The sequence below is a fragment of the Mytilus californianus genome, unplaced genomic scaffold (genome assembly GCF_021869535.1).
Source record: "Mytilus californianus isolate M0D057914Y unplaced genomic scaffold, xbMytCali1.0.p SCAF_8, whole genome shotgun sequence".
NCBI classification, from domain to species: domain Eukaryota; kingdom Metazoa; phylum Mollusca; class Bivalvia; order Mytilida; family Mytilidae; genus Mytilus; species Mytilus californianus.
This window is the reverse complement of record NW_026262734.1, coordinates 90,458,475-90,480,523: the sequence shown is the minus strand read 5'-3', so window position 1 is coordinate 90,480,523 and position 22,049 is coordinate 90,458,475. Positions and strand designations below refer to the sequence as shown.

General features: G+C 33.9%; 1 protein-coding gene across 1 annotated transcript in view; it reads right to left on the bottom strand.

Annotated features, from left to right (window-relative positions):
• LOC127712895 (uncharacterized) overlaps positions 1–2,613 on the bottom strand; it is a 30,333-nt gene extending 27,720 nt beyond the window's left edge. Inside the window, exons 1-2 of the mRNA XM_052219494.1 lie at positions 2,366–2,613; positions 1,506–2,110 (exon numbers count right to left, since the gene is read on the bottom strand). Of these exons, the coding sequence (XP_052075454.1) occupies positions 1,506–2,110; positions 2,366–2,613 (853 nt within the window). The remainder of the gene's footprint in view (positions 1–1,505; positions 2,111–2,365) is intronic.
• Between the last annotated feature and the right edge of the window lie 19,436 nt (positions 2,614–22,049).

The following is a 22,049-nucleotide window of genomic DNA, read 5'->3' as shown; positions in this document are numbered from 1 at the left end:
GTTTAAACTGATATACTCCTGTTTGAGTAATAAAAGCAGTTTTGGGTTTACCGGTACTCTCTTCTGTAAGGGGTACCTGATAATAACCAGACTTCAACTCAAGAGAACTAAAGTATTTGGCCTTGTTTTCACCAATAGCATCAAAGACACTCTCCATGTGGGGGAGGGGGAAGGATTGAGGGAGACAAAGAGAATTGAGCTTGCGATAATCAATCGCCATTCTCATAGATCCACCTGAGCGTTTAAAACACATGACCACTGGAAATGCCCAACTAGAAGAAGAGGGTTCAATTATGCCACTTTCTTGCAACTCTTGAACTTGTCTATCTTGTTCATCCCGAACATTAGGAGGCTGTCTGTAAGGATTTAACCTTACAGGTCTAGCACCTGGAACTGTTTCTATGTTGTGTTTATAGAGATGTGTACAACCTAATTCATTTAAAGATGTTGCAAACGCTGACCTGTTCTTCTGTAAAAAGTTAGAGAGTTCAGATTTTTCATCAGAAGTGAGACAAGAGTTTGATAGATCAAAGTGAAGGTCTGTGTCCTTCTCCTTTCTGTTTGATGTTGACACTGCTGCTATATGCTTAGTATTGTCATCAAGAGGGTATATGTCATCAGCATTGACCTGTGACACCTTAGCAATTTCTTTGTGTGCTTTTAACTTAATATCTGAGTGTGTTGGGTTTAAAAGATGCAAACAAGCTTTACCATTCTGAATTTTTACTAGACATTTTGCAACTACAAGATTTTTAAGTGCTGGACAATAAGATTCTAGAGGTTCCAATAAAACAGTACTGTCATGAGTTTGCCTTGAAACTGACACAGGGATATTAATTTCTGAACGTTTTGGAATAGTAACAGCTTTTATTGTCCTTACTAGCCCTGCCTTTATAGATATGGATCCTATAATCATCTTGGGTTTATTCATTTCTAATGTAAGGTCATCAAAATTTATAAAAGCACCTTTTTCATAAAATCAAATCCAAGAATTAGAGTGTGATGTAGCTGATCAAGCACGTGTACAGTTTGGGTAAATTTTGTGCTACCTACTGTAACAACTATATCAATTTTACCCAAAACTGTGACCTGATTTCCATTTGCAGCTACTACCTGTCTCACATTACCTGGACTTAGATTATGGTTTGCATAAGTTGTCTTATTGAGGAAATTTTGGCTTATGACCGAAATGTTTGCACCAGTGTCAATTAAAGCTTTGGTTGTAGTTTCACCTACAGTGACTTGTGTTGTACATTTTTCAGAGTCAAGAGACGTTATAGTAAAAATAGTTTCAGAGTTTTTTGTTTTGACAATTTCCTTATCTTTGTGCCTACCCTCAGACTGTTGCCTTAAGGCAGGCCCGTATCCCTATGGGTATTGCCTATAGCCTTGTGACATCGCCTTAATTTGCTCAGAGCATACAGAAATAAAATGACCTGGGGTTTTACAATGATGGCACATCTTTTTAAAAGCGGGGCATAATGACCTTGACTTACAAGACTTACCACAGCCTTTACAGGGTTCATTCTGTTTATTGGCATAATTTGGTCTGCTGTTCTGATAACTGTTCTGTGGTTGCATGTTTTGCTGAGGGTATTGAACTGCTTGTGGATACTGCACTGCTTGCTGTTGTACTGGTTGATATATATAAGGCGGTGGCATCTGAAATGGCTGTTGATATGGATTAAAACACATTTGTTGATAAGCACTTGAATTAGTTATTTCTTGCTTATTTTGTGGTGGTGTAGAAATAGCTGCAACAGATTGAAAGTGATTTGCCAATCTTTCTGTCATAGTGTTCTTCAGTGATGATATTGCTTTATGGATTGTATCTTCAACTGAAGTGTTGTTTGTTTTTCTCATATTGACTGTCATTTCAGCGTTGACAGCTTTTTTAAGTAAATCAGTCATAGAAACTGGATTTTGAGGAACAACTATTTGCTGACTTTGTTCTTTCATACCCCTATACGTTAATTTAATCAGATATTTGTCTACAACACTTCTATCTTTGTTGTAACTTAATGCCCTATGTATGTATTCAGTGACCGATTCATGTTCTAATTGCCGAAGATTTGTTAAGCCTACATCGTCTTCTTCTAACGGTCTAAATCTGTTTAAAAAAGCAGTTTTGATATGTCTTAATGAATTATTTACTGAAGTGTCTAACATGTGCCACCACTGATTAGCAATACCATCTAAGTAGAATGGAAAGCACAATATTGCTTCCCATTCTTCATATCTCTGGAGGGTTATAAAAGATATGAATGTAGTCCACCACTGTGCAGCATCCATATTTCCATTAAAATGAGTCATATTGACATGTACCTTACTTCTACCCTGGTTATTTGATTGGTGCTGAACTGACGGTTGAGTTGGTGCTGCAGCATGAATTTGTGGTGAGATGGTACCAGTTGGTTGCAGTGCCTGAATGTGCTGAGCTGGAGCTTGTTGTTGCTCTGTTATTTGTTGAACCTGCTGTGGAGCTGGTTGTGGCTCAATTGGTGCTGGAGCTTGGTTCTCATGGTTTGGTGGCAAATGGACCTGTACCCTTTCCTCTGTTAAAATCTGGATCAGGGGTGCCTCTACGTTGTTGGCATTCATGGGTTGTGGCATGTTTGCAGATCTCAGCCAATAGCTCATATATAACCGGGATTTTTGGGTCGTCCACCAGTTGACACAACTAAGTTTTCTATGTATTTGTTGGGTGGGTAGAGCAAGCAGGGTGATGAACTATTGGACAAGCTAACTTTCAGGTGCTGCGTGCTTCTTAAAGAGAGCTGACACAATTGTCTTTGGCAGGCCTGAAAATAGTCAAAACCAAGGATTCAATAAAAAAGAGTTTTTATTGCTTGATAGCATATGGCAGAGTCTATAATATATGATACATCAAAACATAATAATAGGCAGCAAACTAACAATATCAATAGTTCATAAACTAAGCCTTACATGGCTTAGTATAATAAGACCAAATAAAATATATAATTTAAAGATAAAACATCCTAACTGATGTCTATTTCTGAATAGGGAACATGATTTTAATACGCCTTAACCAAACAGACATAAGTTTTAATTTGTCTTGTTACTAAAATTCTTTAACATTAAATTTGTTTATCTTTATACATGTAAAATATTAAAACCAAATATAAACAATCCACATTGTTTTAAACGACTCTCCATAGCACATGCCACCATGAAACATGTAATTATTCTCAAACAAGTGTATATACAAATTATTTTAATTCAAACAAACCCATGTAAACAAATTTGCATATCAAGGGGGGGATAACTACTTAAGTTATCTCATGGACCTAGCTCACATACTAAAATTAAATATTCTGGGACTAATAAGCTTATTTTACTCTAATGTAATATACAATTAAAATGAAGGAATATATTTAGAAGCACTTAAACCATTTGTAAACTACAGGCATCAGTCTAAACTATTTGGATACTTAAACAAATTCTCAAAATACAGAAATCACAAGGCTGGAATGGGAAATTCAGGAGAACTAACATTTCTTTGCTTACACAAGCTTTGTTACTTAGCGACGATGGAAATGTATTACACTAACCATGACTTATTTTGGTTCTAAACTGGTGAAAATACACAATATTGGTCCCACAATTTTGTCGCAAGTAAACCCTGAGTTATCTCCCATATAAATAAATAAATCTATGGCAACCCGCAATACTAAAACTTAACTGTACATTCAAGATCTGTACACAGTGAGATAATTAAACAAAAAGAAGTAAATTAAAACTATTACAACTAAACTGTAACTTCGAAACAAATATATATATATACAAGTTATGTTTCCGTTTACCAAATTAAGGACTTTTTGCCCAAAGTACTTTAGTTAACTTTTCAAACAGAATATCAAGGAATACTTTGAATTTATAATTTTGACGGTTTCATAAATAATTTGATTTAGCAACCCAATATTGAATTCAATCAATTAACCTTTCAAAATTAAATAAATCACATCCTTAGTTTTTAAAACTTGATAGAAAAATATATATAAAATATGTACTCACCTGAAAATAGTCAAAACCAAGGATTCAATAAAAAAGAGTCTTTATTGCTTGATAGCGTATGGCAGAGTGACGCTAATCAAGCAAAAAAGTGAATCCATGGATTTAAACTAATTTTCAGGTTTTCAGCCAATCAAAATTTATTTTACAAAATTTTCAATGTAAAAGTGGCAGATTATTGTACCACGTGCAAAACCACTCATTGTCAATGTGGCTATTTCTATTTCCTTCTTTATTAACTTAACTTGTCAAAAGACGTCTAATTACATAAAGTATTTATTTGTTAACCCCTACAAAAGAACTAATGGACATTATATAATTTAATCTGTCGCCTTGCTTTTTCATAGACGAGATAATATATACAAGATAACTTGAAAATAATCTTTTCTTTGTTTAGCAGATTTACACCTTATATTTCTTTTTTTGAAGATAGATAATAAAGTGAAAGACAACTTGTGAACCAAACTTCAAAATGTTTTAAATCAATTGTAAAATTAAATTTCCAAAATGTCCAAACTATTGAACATAAAAATAAGAATATTCCCTATAAAAATCTAAAGGAAATTTAGTGCAATTTCTAACTATGACACAGTGATGGAATTGATATATTGAGTGGTTCAATGCCTGCATCGGAACAATTTTCATCTTCAGGTTTGAAATGACGCTGGTTTAGTTTAAAATCGTTTATCACTGGCAGGTAATTTGCGCTTTTATATCTTAGAGGTATAAACGAAAAATCGAATATTTTTAGATTAGAAAGTTTTGGACCAACTATTAACATCTGTATACCTAAGGTAGAAAATCCAAAACGGTTACCCGACAAATCTATATGTTCCAGACAGCTAAGATGCTTCCAATTCAAATCAAAAAACGAGTAAGGCAGAATGTCAACTATATTGTTGTCAGCTAAGGCAAGAGTTTTAACAGTTATTGTTTTCAAATACTGCGTCGTCCCTGCTGTTAATATGATGGCATCTGGTATGGGGGATTGTTTATCGTAGATAGGAGCAGTCACCATATGTGATAAATCCAAGATCTCCAAACTTTTGTTTCTAAATGGGTATAATAATTCTAGTCCTTTGGTCAAAGATATCGTAGTACATGTACCTGAAAAACTTAATATAGACAGCTTCGAAAATGGAAATAGCACATTAATTTCTATGTCTTTATTTTCTATAAATTTACATTCCGTCAGATAGAGTTCTGTCACGGAATCCGGTAAATTAACAAAAGTTTTATTTTGTAAAGCCTTGATACTACAGCTTTTGAATCGTATAGAATGGAGTTTCGAATATCTAAATCCAGGTCCGAAAATTGGGTGTCCGTACAAATAAATACTCAAGTTTCGTAATTTTGTGAGCTGTTGAAATGCTTCATCTGGATAAAACAGGTACCTTTTTTTTTATTTGGTGAATTCATATTTGAACTAAAATCAAGGTTGATAATATTTCGGATATTTTTCAATATAAATAAACCATCCGTCGATATATTTAGTGCGTTTCCGGCTAACATACATTTTCCAGACTAGTCAAACCATCAAAGCCTTCTGGTTGTACGGTGTGTATTTTACTGTTTTGGAGCTTAAGTGTTTTCAAATGGCTGTATCTTGCAAACGATTTATTTGAAATATTTCCCAGGTTGTTTTCACTCAGATCCAAGGATTCAATGTATATCGATAAATCTTGCGGAATACCTGTTAAATTTTGATGAAGTATGACAATCTGCTGTTCCGTCTATTAATACACAATCATGAGTTGTTCCAGTGTGAAGAACAAAAGCAGTCAGCAATAAACTTGAAAATTTCACATTTTCCTGTAAGGAAAAAGATAAATAGCATTAACTTTTTTAAATATGAAAATTGTAAAACAAAATTTTAAGTTTATTAATACATAGATTCCTAATTTAAACAATAAAATTCCAGTCGGATTTTATATCTTTAAAATTGTTATACTGCTGTCAATTAAAGGCAAAACATTAACAAATCAACTTACTTCGACCAATAATTAATCCTAGTAAACGTAGTACACAAGATGCAATTGTTACATTCTAAACTGTACGAGAATTTACGTTTTTTTTTGTGTTTTATTCATTTTTTAAGGAAATAATTCAAATAATTGAAGTGCGTAAAAAGATTAACAAATAAGTACATCTGATGTTCATTCAACCATTATAGATAAATGTGTCAATGTTGCATGTATATGATATAATATTCACAAGTGTATTTAATATTTCCGTGTGTTGGTTTAAACGCCTTTTTCCTAGGCCATGCATACGAATATTTAACTTAAAAACCCTTTTATTTTTCATTTCTTTTGAAACTCACATTTTAAAAAAAAAAACAATTCTTGAAATAATTAAGTATTTCTTATATAATTGTTCATACTTTTATTATTCTAATGTTTCATGTGAAAACTCCGTCTCTTAAGGCATTATTTTGCCGCAGAAAAAACATGAAATTATCAAAATATAAAAAAACAACACCAAGAACTCTAAATTTTTCAATATTTTGTACATGTATGTATTTATAAAAGAATACAGTGCCAAAATCCCCCGAGTTGTACGTATTTTATCTGTCCAAGGGTATTTACCTTTTTTTTTTAAATTTGTTTTGCTTCTTTTAAACTATTTTTTCTTTTCTTTTTAACTTAATATTTTTATAAATATATTTGACAAATATAAGATTTAGAGTCTTACAGTCTTATTTCGCATTTAAATAATATTTACAAGAGATATAAATAATGTTTTTTTTTTTAAATAGTTATTCTTCACATATATTTCCATTTCGTCCGAGACATTGATAATACAAATCTGTAATATAAATTCGATAAAAATAATCTGGTTCATGTAAGTAGTGTACACGTAAGAGCGTTCACAATTCAATTTCCCATATAATTTATATTTTCAAGGGGCATAACTCTTTTAGAAATATTTGATCGACACCGATTTTTAATCTTAGACTTCGAGACATTGTTGGTACTTACTTTTGATAAACATTTTATCAAAATCTTACAAGAATTGTACACGTGAGAACGCTTACAAGACCGGAAGAACGGAATGAAGTTTGCAGAAAAACGGAGATGGACAATTTCACTGACGTAAGGACGGTGTTTTTATATCCCCTGTAACGCGTCGCACGGGAGACAAAAAACAATAATGGTACCACTGTTGTCCATTAACCATTGAAAAAGACTCAAATTATAACAAATTTGCTATTTTGAATTTCAGTATAATACAAGAACAAGACTTGTATAATATGTACAACCCAATGATCATTATTTTTTTGTTATCAGACACAACGAGTAAACCAAAAATAAAATTAATGTAAATAAAACTTCTAGTACACATGTTGAGTGTGTAATTTTTTTTTTAAACATCAAGATTTGCATTTTCGAAAAACAACTTTTATACTAGAATTAATTTTCAATGGAATTTTAAGATTCTATATATAAGATATAAGAATTAATGAAATGTGGTTGTAAAAAGCATGGATTCATATTCATCTTTATCAAATTTTAGATAAATGTGACCAAAATACGTTGTAGACTTTAGTTGGTAGATGTATGTTCTTTCTTATATGAATTATTTTAAAAAAAAATAATAAAAGAGAATCATTTTTGACAAAGTGGCGGTTAAAAGATAAAATTGAGAATGTAAAAGGGAAATATGTCAAAGAGACAACAATCCAACCAAAGTGCACACAACAGCCGAAGGCCACCAATGGGTCTTCAATGCAGCGAGAAAATCCCGCACCCGGAGGTGGTCCTCAGTTGGCCCCTTAATTAAATTGTGTACTAGTTCAGTGAAAATGGACGTCACCCTAAACTCCAAAACATATAAATGTGTTTCTTTATTCTACATTGGCTAGAGTTATAAGGGGGGGGGGGGGGGGATTGAGATCTCACAAAACATGTTTTACCCCGCCGCATTTTTGCGTCTGTCCCAAGTCAGGAGCTTCTGGCCTTTGTAAGTCTTATATGTTTTTTTTTTATTTTAGTTAATTTATATGTTTTGGAGTTTAGTATGACGTCCATATTCACTGAACTAGTACACAATTTTGTTTAGGGGCCAGCTGAAACCCGCCTCAGGGTGCGGGATTTTCTCGCTGTGTTGAAGACCCTTTGGTGGCCTTCGGGTTGTTATCTCTTTGACACATACCCCATTTTCGTTCTCAATTTTAGTTTAAACGGGTTTGTTGCTGTTCATTGAATTGAATGTTTTTTTTTTAGTTTGTTTTATTTATACGAAAGTGCATGGATATCGTACTTTGCATGACGCGTGCAAGCGATTCTTGCTTAAGATGGGATTGTCACTTGCTTCAATTTCGTATACATATTCTAAAAAACACAGCAGTTAATTCTTACATTTTCAGATTTCTGAATTAATTAAATATGTTACCATGATCAAAACTTTCGACAGGCTGCGTCTACTTGACGTATACGCCAACTGTTCCTCAAGTACCGACCAATTCACCTACATACACCCAACCCGTATACTTGTGTACATATACGTCCATATATTGTCAATTATTGTTTTTAAATGAATAAAATTTGCGGTTTTTCAAAATGCAAAATATCATGATACATGTATGTGACATATTTTGAGATCTTTAGGTGGGGAAGAAATCCGGTGCAATTTTTTTTCAGATTGTGCGCGGCGTTTGCTTATTTTTACTGGACTTTTAACAGGAGTTTAAAACTATTTTCGAGTGAAATCCTTTTTTTTTCTTCTAAATACAATTTAAAAACAGTGGCGTAGGGGTGCACTGAAATAGAAGAAAACAAGATGAATAAAACAAAACCTTTTCTTTAGTATAAGGGGACGACCAATTGATTTACGGGGGAGGTCGGGGATGGGGGGGAAAGGAGGAGGTTAAAATGAATAAAACGCACGAATAATGTTCATTAAAACCAAAGTTTTTGACGAAAATGCAACGAACTCGAATATGGTCTATTAGCATATAAGAGCGCATTAATACTTTACAAAGACTGTAATGCGGTTGTAGTGCGACGTACGTACGCGATCACCACACGATATTCACATCTAGGTGAGTTCTTTAAAATACTCAGTATACCTTCGGAATATACAAGTATTAAAAAATAAATAAAAAAGGACAGTGTCAAAGTGGTTAGGCTAAATACCGGAAGGGTATCAGTCTTATTAGTCCCCTACCGACGAAGTCGAAGGGGACTTTAGGTTTGCACTCCGTCTGTCTGTCTGTCTGTCTGTCCATCCGTCAATACAAAAAAGAAGATGTGGTATGATTGCCAATGAGACAACTCTCCACAAGAGACCAAATGACACAGAATTTAACAACTAAAGGTCACCGTACGGCCTTCAACAATGAGCAAAGCCCATACCGCACAGTCAGCAATAAAAGGCCCCGAAATGACAATGTAAAACAATTCAAACGAGAAAACATAGGCCTAATTTATGTACAAAAAATGAACGAAAAACAAATATGTAACACATAAACAAACGACAACCACTAGTCCGGCAAATCAGTTTTCCACACTTTTTTTTCTTCGTGCTTGAAGATATTGATTTGATATTTGGTATATTGTTTTATCATGACAAGTTACAGATCAAGTTTGCATTTTGTTTCGGTCTGATGATTTTGTGTAGAGTTATGGTCCTTGAACTTAGAAAATTCACTCAAATAATCAGTTTTCCACACTTTTTTTCGTCATGCTTGAAGATATTGATTTAATAATTGAAATTGTCCTTGGACTTAGAAAATTCATTTAAATAATCAATTTTCCACATTTTTTTTTCGTCATGTATAGTTCACACCATGACAAGTTATAGAGCAAGTTAGCATTTTGTTCCAATATAATTAATTTTTAATCGATAGGGGACTATGTATTGCATTGCAATACTCTCAGAATGTTTGTCTTAACATTTGTTTGTAACGGAAAAAAAATCAATAATTCAAAAAAAGGAGTTTGAAATTTTTCTGTATGCGACAATTGTGGAATTCGAGCAATGGTCGATCCCCATACGACAATGATGTACACTGGATGCATCTGTAAACGAAAACACTTAAAAGGTCATATAAAATGTAGTATCAAAGTAAAAACTTAAAATATTTTCGCATCTTCACATAATCCAAAGGAGGATTTTTTTCCAGATTCATCAATTCTTTTCATCTGTTGCTATGCATGCTTATTTGTCAGCAGCATTTTTTTTTCACTATCGTACACATTTGCAGTACTGCCAAGTTTACATGAAGCAAACGTGAGATTTGGTCAAAATTGTAAAGATTAAAGAAAGAAAAAACAATAGATCGAAAGAAAATGCCGCCAAATAAGCATGAAAATGCGTGAGTCTCACGCTATTGAATTGCGTGACACTTCTGTCATTCGTATTCTCCAGCTATTCTTCATTTTTATTTTACAAGATATTCATTTTCGTCCTTTCTTGTGCCAATTCATAAATTTTCTGTTCTTCCCAGGCGGCGGCGGCGGCCCACGGCTGCCAAGTCTCACGCATTGTCATGCTTATTTGGCGGCATTTTCCTCTGATCTATTGTTTTTTCTCTTTGATCTTTACAATTTTAGCCCAATCTCACGCATTTGTTTCATGAAAAGTTGTTGGTTGGTGAAGTACCGACCAATTCATCTACATACACCCAACCCTTATACATGTGTACATATACGTCCATATATTGTCAATTATTGTTTTTAAATGAATAAAATTTGCGGTTTTTCAAAATGCAAAATATCATGATACATGTATGTGACATATTTTGAGATCTTTAGGTGGGGAAGAAATTTGGTGTAATAGTTTTTCAGATTGTGCGCGGCGTTTGCTTATTTTTACTGGACTTTTAACAGGAATTCAAAACTATTTTCGAGTGAAATCCCTTTTTTTTCCTTCTAAATACAATTTAAAAACAGTGGCGTAGGGGTGCACTGAAATAGAAGAAAACAAGATGAATAAAACAAAACCTTTTCTTTAGTATAAGGGGACGACCAATTGATTTACGGGGAGGTCGGGGATGGGGGGAAAGGAGGAGGTTAAAATGAATAAAACGCACGAATAATGCTCATTAAACCCAAAGTTTTTGACGAAAATGCAACGAACTCGAATATGGTCTATTAGCATATAAGAGCGCATTAATACTTTACAAAGACTGTAATGCGGTTGTAGTGCGACGTACGTACGCGATTACCACACGATATTCACATCTAGGTGAGTTCTTTAAAATACTCAGTATACCTTCGGAATATACAAGTATTAAAAAAAAAATAAAAAAGGACAGTGTCAAAGTGGTTAGGCTAAATACCGGAAGGGTATCAGTCTTATTGGTCCCCTACCGACGAAGTAGAAGGGGACTTTAGGTTTGCACTCCGTCTGTCTGTCTGTCTGTCTGTCCATCCGTCAATACAAAAAAGAAGATGTGGTATGATTGCCAATGAGACAACTCTCCACAAGAGACCAAATGACACAGAATTTAACAACTAAAGGTCACCGTACGGCCTTCAACAATGAGCAAAGCCCATACCGCACAGTCAGCTATAAAAGGCCCCGAAATGACAATGTAAAACAATTCAAACGAGAAAACTTAGGCCTAATTTATGTACAAAAAATGAACGAAAAACAAATATGTAACACATAAACAAACGACAACCACTAGTCCGGCAAATCAGTTTTCCACACTTTTTTTTCTTCGTGCTTGAAGATATTGATTTGATATTTGGTATATTGTTTTATCATGACAAGTTACAGATCAAGTTTGCATTTTGTTTCGGTCTGATGATTTTGTGTAGAGTTATGGTCCTTGGACTTAGAAAATTCACTCAAATCATCAGTTTTCCACACTTTTTTTCATCATGCTTGAAGATATTGAATAATCATTGAAATTGTCCTTGGACTTAGAAAATTCACTTAGATAATCAGTTTTCCACATTTTTTTTCGTCATGTATAGTTCACACCATGACAAGTTATAGAGCAAGTTAGCATTTTGTTCCAGTATAATTAATTTTTAATCGATAGGGGACTATGTATTGCCATGCAATACTCTCAGAATGCTTGTCTTAACATTTGTTTGTAACGGAAAAAAATCAATAGTTCAAAAAAAGGAATTCGAAATTTTTCTGTATGCGACAATTGCGGAATTCGAGCAATGGTCAATCCCCATACGACAATGATGTACACTGAATGCATCTGTAAACGAAAACACTTAAAAGGTCATATAAAACGTAGTATCAAAGTAAAAACTTAAAATATTTTCGCATCTTCACATAATCCAAAGGAGGATTTTTTTCCGGATTGATCAATTCTTTTCATCTGTTGCTATGCATGCTTATTTGTCAGCAGCATTTTTTTTTCACTATCGTACACATTTGCAGTTCTGCCAAGTTTACATGAAGCAAACGTGAGATTTGGTCAAAATTGTAAAGATTAAAGAAAGAAAAAAATAGATCGAAAGAAAATGCCGCCAAATAAGCATGAAAATGCGTGAGTCTCACGCTATTGAATTGCGTGACACTTCTGTCAATCGTATTCTCCAGCTATTCTTTATTTTTATTTTACAAGATATTCATTTTCATCCTATCTTGTGCCAATTCATAAATTTTTTGTTCTTCCCAGGCGCCCGGCCGGTCAGGTTATTCATTTTCAACCCCCCTCCCCCATCTCCGAATTCACCTTATCGCTATTCCCGCTTGACCCGAGAATCTGTCCCGCTCGAACTTTTGACGTCATACAACAATCACTTTTCCATTGTGGCGTCAGATATTTTCTATTATGACGTCAAAATTATACGGGAACTTGTGTGATGTCCAGTAAATGGCGGACAAATAGCGAGAAGGTGTATACCATACTAACAGTGAGTCTGCTCATATAGAGTGGGAGCCTATCGTGATTTAAGACCTGTTATAATTTTTCAATAGGTTCCTCTTGTGTGGCAAACTAGCATAATTTTTCAGTTCTGCAATTTATAAAAAATTGACATTTTTTGAAAATGAACCATTTCCCGAAAATGTGCAAAGCGTATATTTTTAGAATAAGGGAATTCCCTTATTTACATTATCCAATCAAATCAGTCTCATTCGCAACAACGTTGAAGATTGTTAGTGCGTCTGGACAGGTTTTGCAGTCATAGATTTCGAAAAAAGGAGCTATTTTTTTAAAAGAAAACGGTAGTTAATACACAGTAAGCTACGATCAGATCCATTTGTGTCGTGAATATCAAACTTACTTATCACACTGAAACAGAAATTTCAAAGATATTATAGTGCTATAAGGTCACTTCAGGGTTATTGCAACCATCTTGAATAAGGGGACAGCTTTTTTGGATAGAGATGTAAGTAGTATGAAAGTACGGGAAATTATATATACATCATATATGTTTCCAAAGTTTTCCACAAATCAAGTGTCTATTCAAATATATAAGGCTGTTTGAGAGAAAGCTGAAACTCAATATACCCCCACGACACTTCCTAAAGAGGAAATCCTAGATAATTATAGGTCTTTTCTATGCTCTTTTGGAAATTCAATCAAGAATGAAGAACTGGATCTTCAATCACGATTGGATACCAAAGCTACAGAAGTACGTGTCCTCACAAACCAGGGGCGGATCCAGCCATTTATAAAAGCGAGTGTTCCTAACCCAGGTTCAAATGCATTAATCGTAAAAAAGGAGGTTCCACCACCCGGACACCCCCCCTCCTCTGGATCTGCCGTTGCTTGGTTTTCCAAGTGCTTTACGAAACCTCTTTCTAGATTATTAACATCAATTTTATCAACAATCGAAGCTGGCATCAAAGTTATTGTGTAAGTGCCCATTCTATAAGTGGCCTAATCGAATCAGATGTGAATACTAAAAAATCCAAAAATCTGTTAAAACGTTTGACTTTTCTACACGTTACACAAGTCTTAGTGGTGGGGGGGAGGGGGGGGGGGGGGGTGGGGGGGGGGGTAAATCCTACTTCGTAAAAAATCACTCTGATTCAAATAAAAATTTTCTGAAACTAACATTATTAAGATGCTTGATTTCTTGATTGACAACATATTTTGTACGTTTGGAAGACGTTTTTTTCAACAATCAATCGGCATTCCCATGGGAACCAACTGAACCCCTCTTCTTGCCGACTTGTTCCTTTATTCTTATAACTGACTTCATAAAAGAAAAGATGTTAGCAGTATCCTTTAACTTTACTTTCCGCTACATAGATGATGTTCTCTCACTAAATAATTCAAAATTTGATGACTGTTGAACGCATCTATCCCATCGAACTTGAAATAAAGGATAACAGCAGATACAGTTAAGTCTGCCTCATATCTTGACTTACATCTAGAAATTGACAATGAGGGTCGGTTGAAAACAAAACTTAACTAAAAAGAGTTGATTTCTGCTTCCAAATTGTCAACTTTCCATTTCTATGTAGCAATATTCCAGCAGTGCCTTCATATGGAGTATATATCTCCCAATAGTCTGTTTTCATATTACCGACTTTTGACTCCGGGTTCTATATTTTTTCGACAGGTTACCTACTCTCTGGTAAGACATTCTGGTACTCGGTCAATTACGAGCAACCAAAAGAAGTAAAATCAAATATATAAACTGTACAATTTGGGGGGAAAGTTTACTGCTTTCTGATGATTCAGTCATGGATAGAAAGCATTAAACAGTAAAACTTTCCCTCACAATCGTACCAATTAAAACTTAGAATTTACTTATTTACGTTGCTCTTGCTTGACCAAGTACCTGGATGTCCAACCACAGAGAAGAGAACATGTCGAAAAAATATAAATTCCGGAGTCAAAAAACGGTAATATGGAAATGGTCTGATACCAAGAGTTCCAAATGGTGAAGTTGAAATCATCCCTTCGTAAATTTTACGGACGCCATCACGAGTTGGTTGACCGTTATGGAATATCCGTTTCACAGATAATAGCGAATATGTTCCTAATGTCGTAACTACAATTCCGTCCCCTTTTTCACGAATGTGACCTACAGAATTAGAATTGTTACCGGGTTTGTACTAACATGAGCAACTCAGCAATTATGTTGTGTTTTGTGTACTATTGTTTAACTGTTTGTCTTTTTCTTTTTTAGCCATGACGTTGTCAATCTATTTTCGATTTATGAGTTTGAATTACTTTGGAATAAATTATCTTGATCTGCTGCCCTCACATTGGAGCAGAAGAATATCTTTTTTTTTTTGCTTTTAAAGGAACTTCAATAACAAAAACTTTCCTCCCTATGCTCCGCGGATTTTTTTAACATTGGGATTGTACAACTATTTTATTTTCATACTTCTATAGAACTGAAATTCTAGACTTCATTTTGACTGCTAATATTTGTTTGGAGTTGTATGTGTATCCTACCAAAAATGTATCATAAAAGTTAAATATTTCAAGGGACTATTTCATTCAAAAAAGGGAACGTTTTGTGTCACTTTTTGGAAGAGCAGGAAATAAATATTCTGGCCATGGTCTGTGAGAGAAATGAGAGAAAATAAATATTGGAGATATGGCCAATTTTATGCTGAAAATAAATAATCAGAGGGTGACATCATCAAATTTGCAAGCCCGCTCAGAATTAGAATTAGCTGCAAAAACAAAATCAATATAATTTAAAGTAAATTTATTTATCATGTGAGTTAATTTTCCCTGAAATTTATCTCCCTTTTTGTTTCGGAAAGTGTGTTTTGCACCTTTAACATCAATATTTGTGAATGCTTGTCATTTTTATGCCGTCTTTGGAAGTTGTTATTGCACCTTTAAAACCCATATTTGTGAATGCTGGTAATTTTATGCCGTCTGTGGAAGTTAGTTTTGCACATATAGAACCCATATTTGCAAATCCTAGTAATTTTAAGTTGATATTGCACTTTTAGAGCCCATATTTATGAATGCTGGTCATTTGATACCGTCTGTTGAAGTTGGTATTGCACCTGTAGAACCCATATTTGTAAATGTTGTTCATTGTATTCCGTCTGTGGAAATTGGTATTGCAACATTAGAACCCATATTTGTAAATGCTAGTTATTTTAGAATCATGTGCAAAACAGTGTAGCCGAGACCATTGATTGGCGCGCTAAAATATCCCATTGACTGGGTCAGATTAGGTGAACGTTCGTCTGTAACGCCCACAACTCACGACGTATTTATATAAACATTTAAACTGTGAGGTTACCAAATGTCTCAGTATATATACGAACTACAGTGCACAGTATATTATATACATATTTTATTTGCGATCATAAAATGTACGAAGTCGTCCATTACTATGTAAATTGGGTCGATTAAAAAAAAAGCTGAATATGTTTCTGTTGCCAAGGGTTTTTCACAAGTATAGTAGTTAGCAGAAAAGATCACCAAACTATACATTTTATACTGAACTGCGGCCAAGCTTAGCGAAAGGTCGTGCAACATAATCAGTCAAACAAACTTTATTAGATTAACTCGTTAAGGAACGATCGTTTTCATTGGTCAATTGAAACCTTCGACCTCACACCTGCGAAAATAGAACACGCGTACTAAAAAGCTGAATGGACTGATCAGTATTCACGTAGCCGGTCAAGGTCGTTAAAAACTTCCATCGTCGTATTCACGTACATGATTGTGTTCTTGATTATCCCATGGCAATTCTAGCTTTTATACATGTGCATGTAAAATTTTAAACTTTAATCTTAACAGTCACGTCGAAATATTTAATTCAACTGTCTCCTCTCAATTGGTTCTGGATTAAGGGAGCTACCATTTTATTTTGATTGGGGGTGGGGGACTTGGATGAAACATTTTGTCCTGCATTTTTTTTAGTTGTTATCTCTGTCCTGTCTTTATATTTTTCAGTCTGTTAGGTCCTGACTATATTTATTAGTTTATCCTGATTTTTTTACATAAATCGTCATCCTGCCATTTTTTTGTAAAGTTGCTCACCCTGCCTTATCTTTTATTCAATGGACTTGTTGAATTAACGTTTTACTTGAAATGAAACCGTACTTAACTACAAAAATAACCAAATAACATACTAAAGATATTGCTCGATTTTTATAGTAAATGGGTTTGTGTTATAAACTGTCATGTTCATTATTCATATTCTTTCATAAGTTTTAGGATAGTGTGATTTTTTTTCTGATTTAGTTTACTTGATTTTGAAAAAAAATCCCGAAATTCTAAGTAAATTCAGAACATGTAACCAGCCATGCTTTGTTTAGAGAAAAAATGAAGATGGCAAACCATGGCACAGTGGAAGGAAATGTACTTTATAAACTCCAGCGATATACTTTCTTAATTTATAATTAACTGTTTTGCTATCCTCGGTTGAAAATTATATATTGTAAATATTTAAATAGTTGCATAGAAAACAATCAGTTTTAAACAATGTGGTTATTCACTAAATGTATTGATAAAAGGTGACTCCATTTTTGTACATACCTTTACAGTAGTCATCCTTAATTTCTTAATATTTCGTTTATAAGTTTATCATACATGTATGATTTTGTATTTCATTTTAATACGCACGCATGCAACACGTTACTTTGGCGGATAGTTCAACAATGTTATGCAAAGCTCTATTCTTACGGTATGAAATTAAAGGATTAATTTTCAACCAATTAAAATCGAAAACAGTACATTTATATAGTTCCTTATAAACTACGACATTTCTCACAAGTATTTATTTATTTTTAGTTCCACACATGCAAAAATAAAATCTTCGCCGATGAAACATTTCAAACCTTTTTACACCAACATGCCTTCACTGAATTCATTTGAATTTCGTGGTGACCATGATAGTACATTGCATAGTACATCTATATTCACGTGCACACATGATACGATCTTTCGGGGACAATTTGCTCGTTTATGACACGTCATTTCTGAATGACCAAACGCTTAGCTACTTTATTTTCGTTTTATAGCATGAAAACAATAAAAGAGGAATGTGCAACCCATCATAAATTTGAAATGGATCAGTATTATGAGATCCTTATTATAAGTAACTACGACATTGTCAGGATAATAACCCTGCGTCAATATGAAAGAAATTAAAGTGGTTCATACATTCATCCGTATAAAAGCGGCACATGTATTTTATTTTATCCTTATATTTTTCATAGTGCGGTACAAGTGCTGCATGCATAAAGAATATTACTTAACACAAATTTTTAGTATAATATTTCGACCCCACTATTTGAAATTCACAAAATACTTATTTAATTATTTCGACCAAAAATCATTGTTTTATCCGTTCGTAGTAACGTAGTACATTCCATTGTCGGTCACCTGTGTCAATTCACGTGCACACTACAATTGTTGTTGTATTTAAATCTTTCGGTCAATGAAATGAGACGTTACAAGTTGTTTGTTTGTGATACGCCAGAATGTTATCAATGAATTATCAATCGCTAAACTTGACTGCATTTCAGTGTACCTATTCAAAAAGGTAAATGCAAATTTCACAAGGCTTGATCCAAATAGCCTTTTTACTGTCTAATAACTTGCAAGTACGAAAAAGACAGGAAAGAAGTATATTTTGTCTATATATATGTTTTGTATTTGCACACTTTTTAAAGTTGATCATGCATTCGTTCTAAAATAAAATTTTGACCAGATAAAAGTTTAAGGATGACATAATTGGACAACCGCAATTGTTAAATCGCTTTGACGCCCGAAAAAAGATAATAATCAACACATCCATTGTAACTTTTAAAGCCAGTTAAATCCTTTTTTGCTGAAAGAACGTCCGATATCATAAAAATTCATTATCAAAACATAACAAAAACACAAGTAAAGAACGTTTGAGTATTCAATATAAATCAAAACACAAAGGTTATTCCTGATTAGTTTTTCGAATTATTTTATTTAGGCGTTGAGACCCTTTGGTGACCCCACAGTTTAAATGTCTATAAAAAAATGCGTCGTGAGTTGTGGGCGTTACAGACGAACGTTTACCTAATCTGACCCAGTCAATGGGATATTTTAGCGCGCCAAACAATGGTCTCGGCTACACTGTTTTGCACATGATTCTAAGTTGATATTGCACCTGTAGAACCTATACTTGCAAATGTTGGTCATTTTATTTTGTCTGTGGAAATTGATATTGCACCGGTAGAACCCATAAATATAAATACTGGTCATTTTTTTTCCATTTATGGAAGTTGGTATTGCACCTGTAATTTAGAACCAATATTTGTGAATGCTGGTTATTTTATGCCGTCTGTGGAAGTTGGTATTGCACCTTTAGATATATGTAAGAAGATGTGGTATGAGTGCCAATGAGACAACAATCTGTTGTTACACAATTTGTAAAAGTAAACCCATATTTGTTAAAGCTGGTCATTTTTAGTTTGGTATTGCACCTTTAGAACCCATATTTGTGATTGCTGGTCATTTAATGTCGTCTGTTGAAGGTGGTATTGCACCTTTAGAACCCATATTTGTAAATGCTGGTAATTTAATGCCGTCTGTAGAAAATTGGTACAGCACCTTTAGTACCCATATTTGTGATTGCTGGTCATTTAATGCCGTTTAGAGAGAGTTACCAATTTGATATTGCACCTTTAGTACCAGTATTTGTAAATGCTGGTCCTTTTATGCCGTCTAGAGAGAGTTGGTGTTGCACTTTTAGTACCCATATTTGTGAAAGCTGGTTTTTTCAAATCGTCCTTTTTTTAATTTTTTGTTAGATTTTGAGGTCACACCACCTTCTCTGTGCTCTTTTTAGTTTTTTTTTTCCAATGAACATTAAAGTTAACCCCAGCTACCTGTTAGCTTTTGACACCTGAAATAAAACAACAGACTGAGAATCTGGTTTTGAAAAAAATATTGTCAGATTTGTCCTGCTTCTACAAAAAAAAAAGATCCACCAGAAACCAATGGACGAGGATATAAAAACTATAGGTCACCTAACTGCCTTTAACATTTGAGAAAAACGCATACCATATAATAAGCTATACAAGGCCCAAGTACAACTTGCATTTTTTATTCAAACACTTTCCCAATTTATTTCTTGATATTTTATGCATTAAATATTAAGTAAGGGGGTGAAATTACATGTTAAAAACAATTGGGTGCAGAATCTTTATGTAAAGAAATGATTTGGTCAGGTAAAAAAGGTCAAAAAATAGCATGTCTAACGCTGTCAAACTTGATTGTCAATATTTTGAGTTAGAGCTGGTAGAATTTTCTATAATTTTGATATTATTTGTCCCAATAGTAGTACACTACACTGAAATTTTTTTTGGAGATAGAGCAGGTGCGATTATTTTTTAATTTGAATTTATTGTCTAAAAGAAATGCACTACGAAATAACTGTATTCTCGGACCACATTTAGGATGATAAAATTTTAACGGTGTATGTATATAAAAATAAGGAGATGTGGTATGATAGTCAACAAGAGAACTATCTATCAGAGTTAAATGAAGTGGATGTACACCATACGGTCTTCAAAAAAAGAGAAAAATTCATACCGTAAAGTCGACTATAAAAGGCTCCAACATAAAAAAATACGAAACAATTGAATTCAGAAAACTAACACCTTAATTTAAAACAAATCATTTACGAAAAACAAATATGACGAACATGAACCAACGACAACCACTGAACTACAGGCTCCTGATTAAGGACAGGCACATAAAGAATGTAACGGTGTTAAACATGTTTATGACCGCTCAACCCTTCCCTAACCTGGGACAGTGGTGTTACAGCACAACATAGTCTGACATCAGGAGTAATTTGTTAACATGATAGCTCAAAAGTTAATGAGGTAAAACCGCTAAACTACCATGACACGGTTTAAATTAAATTTAGATTTTTTTCTACATAAGATTTCCTTCACTACCCCATACCGGATCTTTCACGATCAAGACTTAATACTTGACCACAGTAACTTTTTCATTCACTTTAATTGTTCTCGATATACCGAACGACAGTCTTGTTTATGCTATAGAAGTAAAGTAGCTTACGTCGTTTGTTTATGTGTTACATATTTGTTATTCGTTCATTTTTTGTACATAAATTAGGCCTAAGTTTTCTCGTTTGAATTGTTTTACATTGTCATTTCGGGGCCTTTTATAGCTGACTGTGCGGTATGGGCTTTGCTCATTGTTGAAGGCCGTACTGTGACCTATAGTTGTTAATTTCTGTGTCTTTTGGTCTCTTGTGGAGAGTTGTCTCATTGGCAATCATACCACAGCTTCTTTTTATACATATGGATTCTGGTTGATAGTTGTCTCATTGTCAATCACACCTCCTTAATTCATATAGAAATCTTCCACAAACGATTTAATATGAGTTGTCTCGAAGATATGCACAGCTCCTACACATTTAAACTTGTGTATAAAGAGATTCTATGTTTATGTAAAAAGCTTCATGATAGGAAGTTTGAGTTCATCTGTATTGTCGAAAAGTTCGTTTTCAGCCGACTCTCATTGTCGATTATCGAGGCAACAGTTAAGGTCTGGAGTAGACCGTCCTGTATTCTGACCTTCAATATTTGCCGAAGTGCAATGAAGCTAAGCTTGATGTTGATTAGGAATTGAATGATTCTTTTTGTAAATTTATTGTGATGTAAAAGCGTTGACCGAAGTACATTTTGTATGAAGCGCAGAAGCGCTTCATTCTTAAAATGTGCGCAAGGTCAACGCTTTTACAACCTTATAAAATTACTAAAAGAAGCATTCAATACTTATAATCACGTTGTTTTGCTAGGACCATGAAAACACGGTTTCTATCAAGTTTTTCTTTTATTTACCTGTGCACTATATTGTGGAAGCTCGCTTCATCATGAAAGTTACATTCATTTAAGAATTGAATGATTCTTCATGTAAAATTATTGGGGTGTAAAAGTGTTGACCGAAGGACATTTTGTATGAAGCGCGGAAGCGCTTCATTTTAGAAATGTGCGCACGAACAACACTTTTACAACCCTATAAAATTACTAAAAGAAGCATTCAATTCTTTTAATTACATTTATACTAGGGTTATGAAAAATCGATTTCTATCATTTATTTCTTTAATTATCCTGGGCACTTTATTGTGATGGCACGTGTCATCATGAAT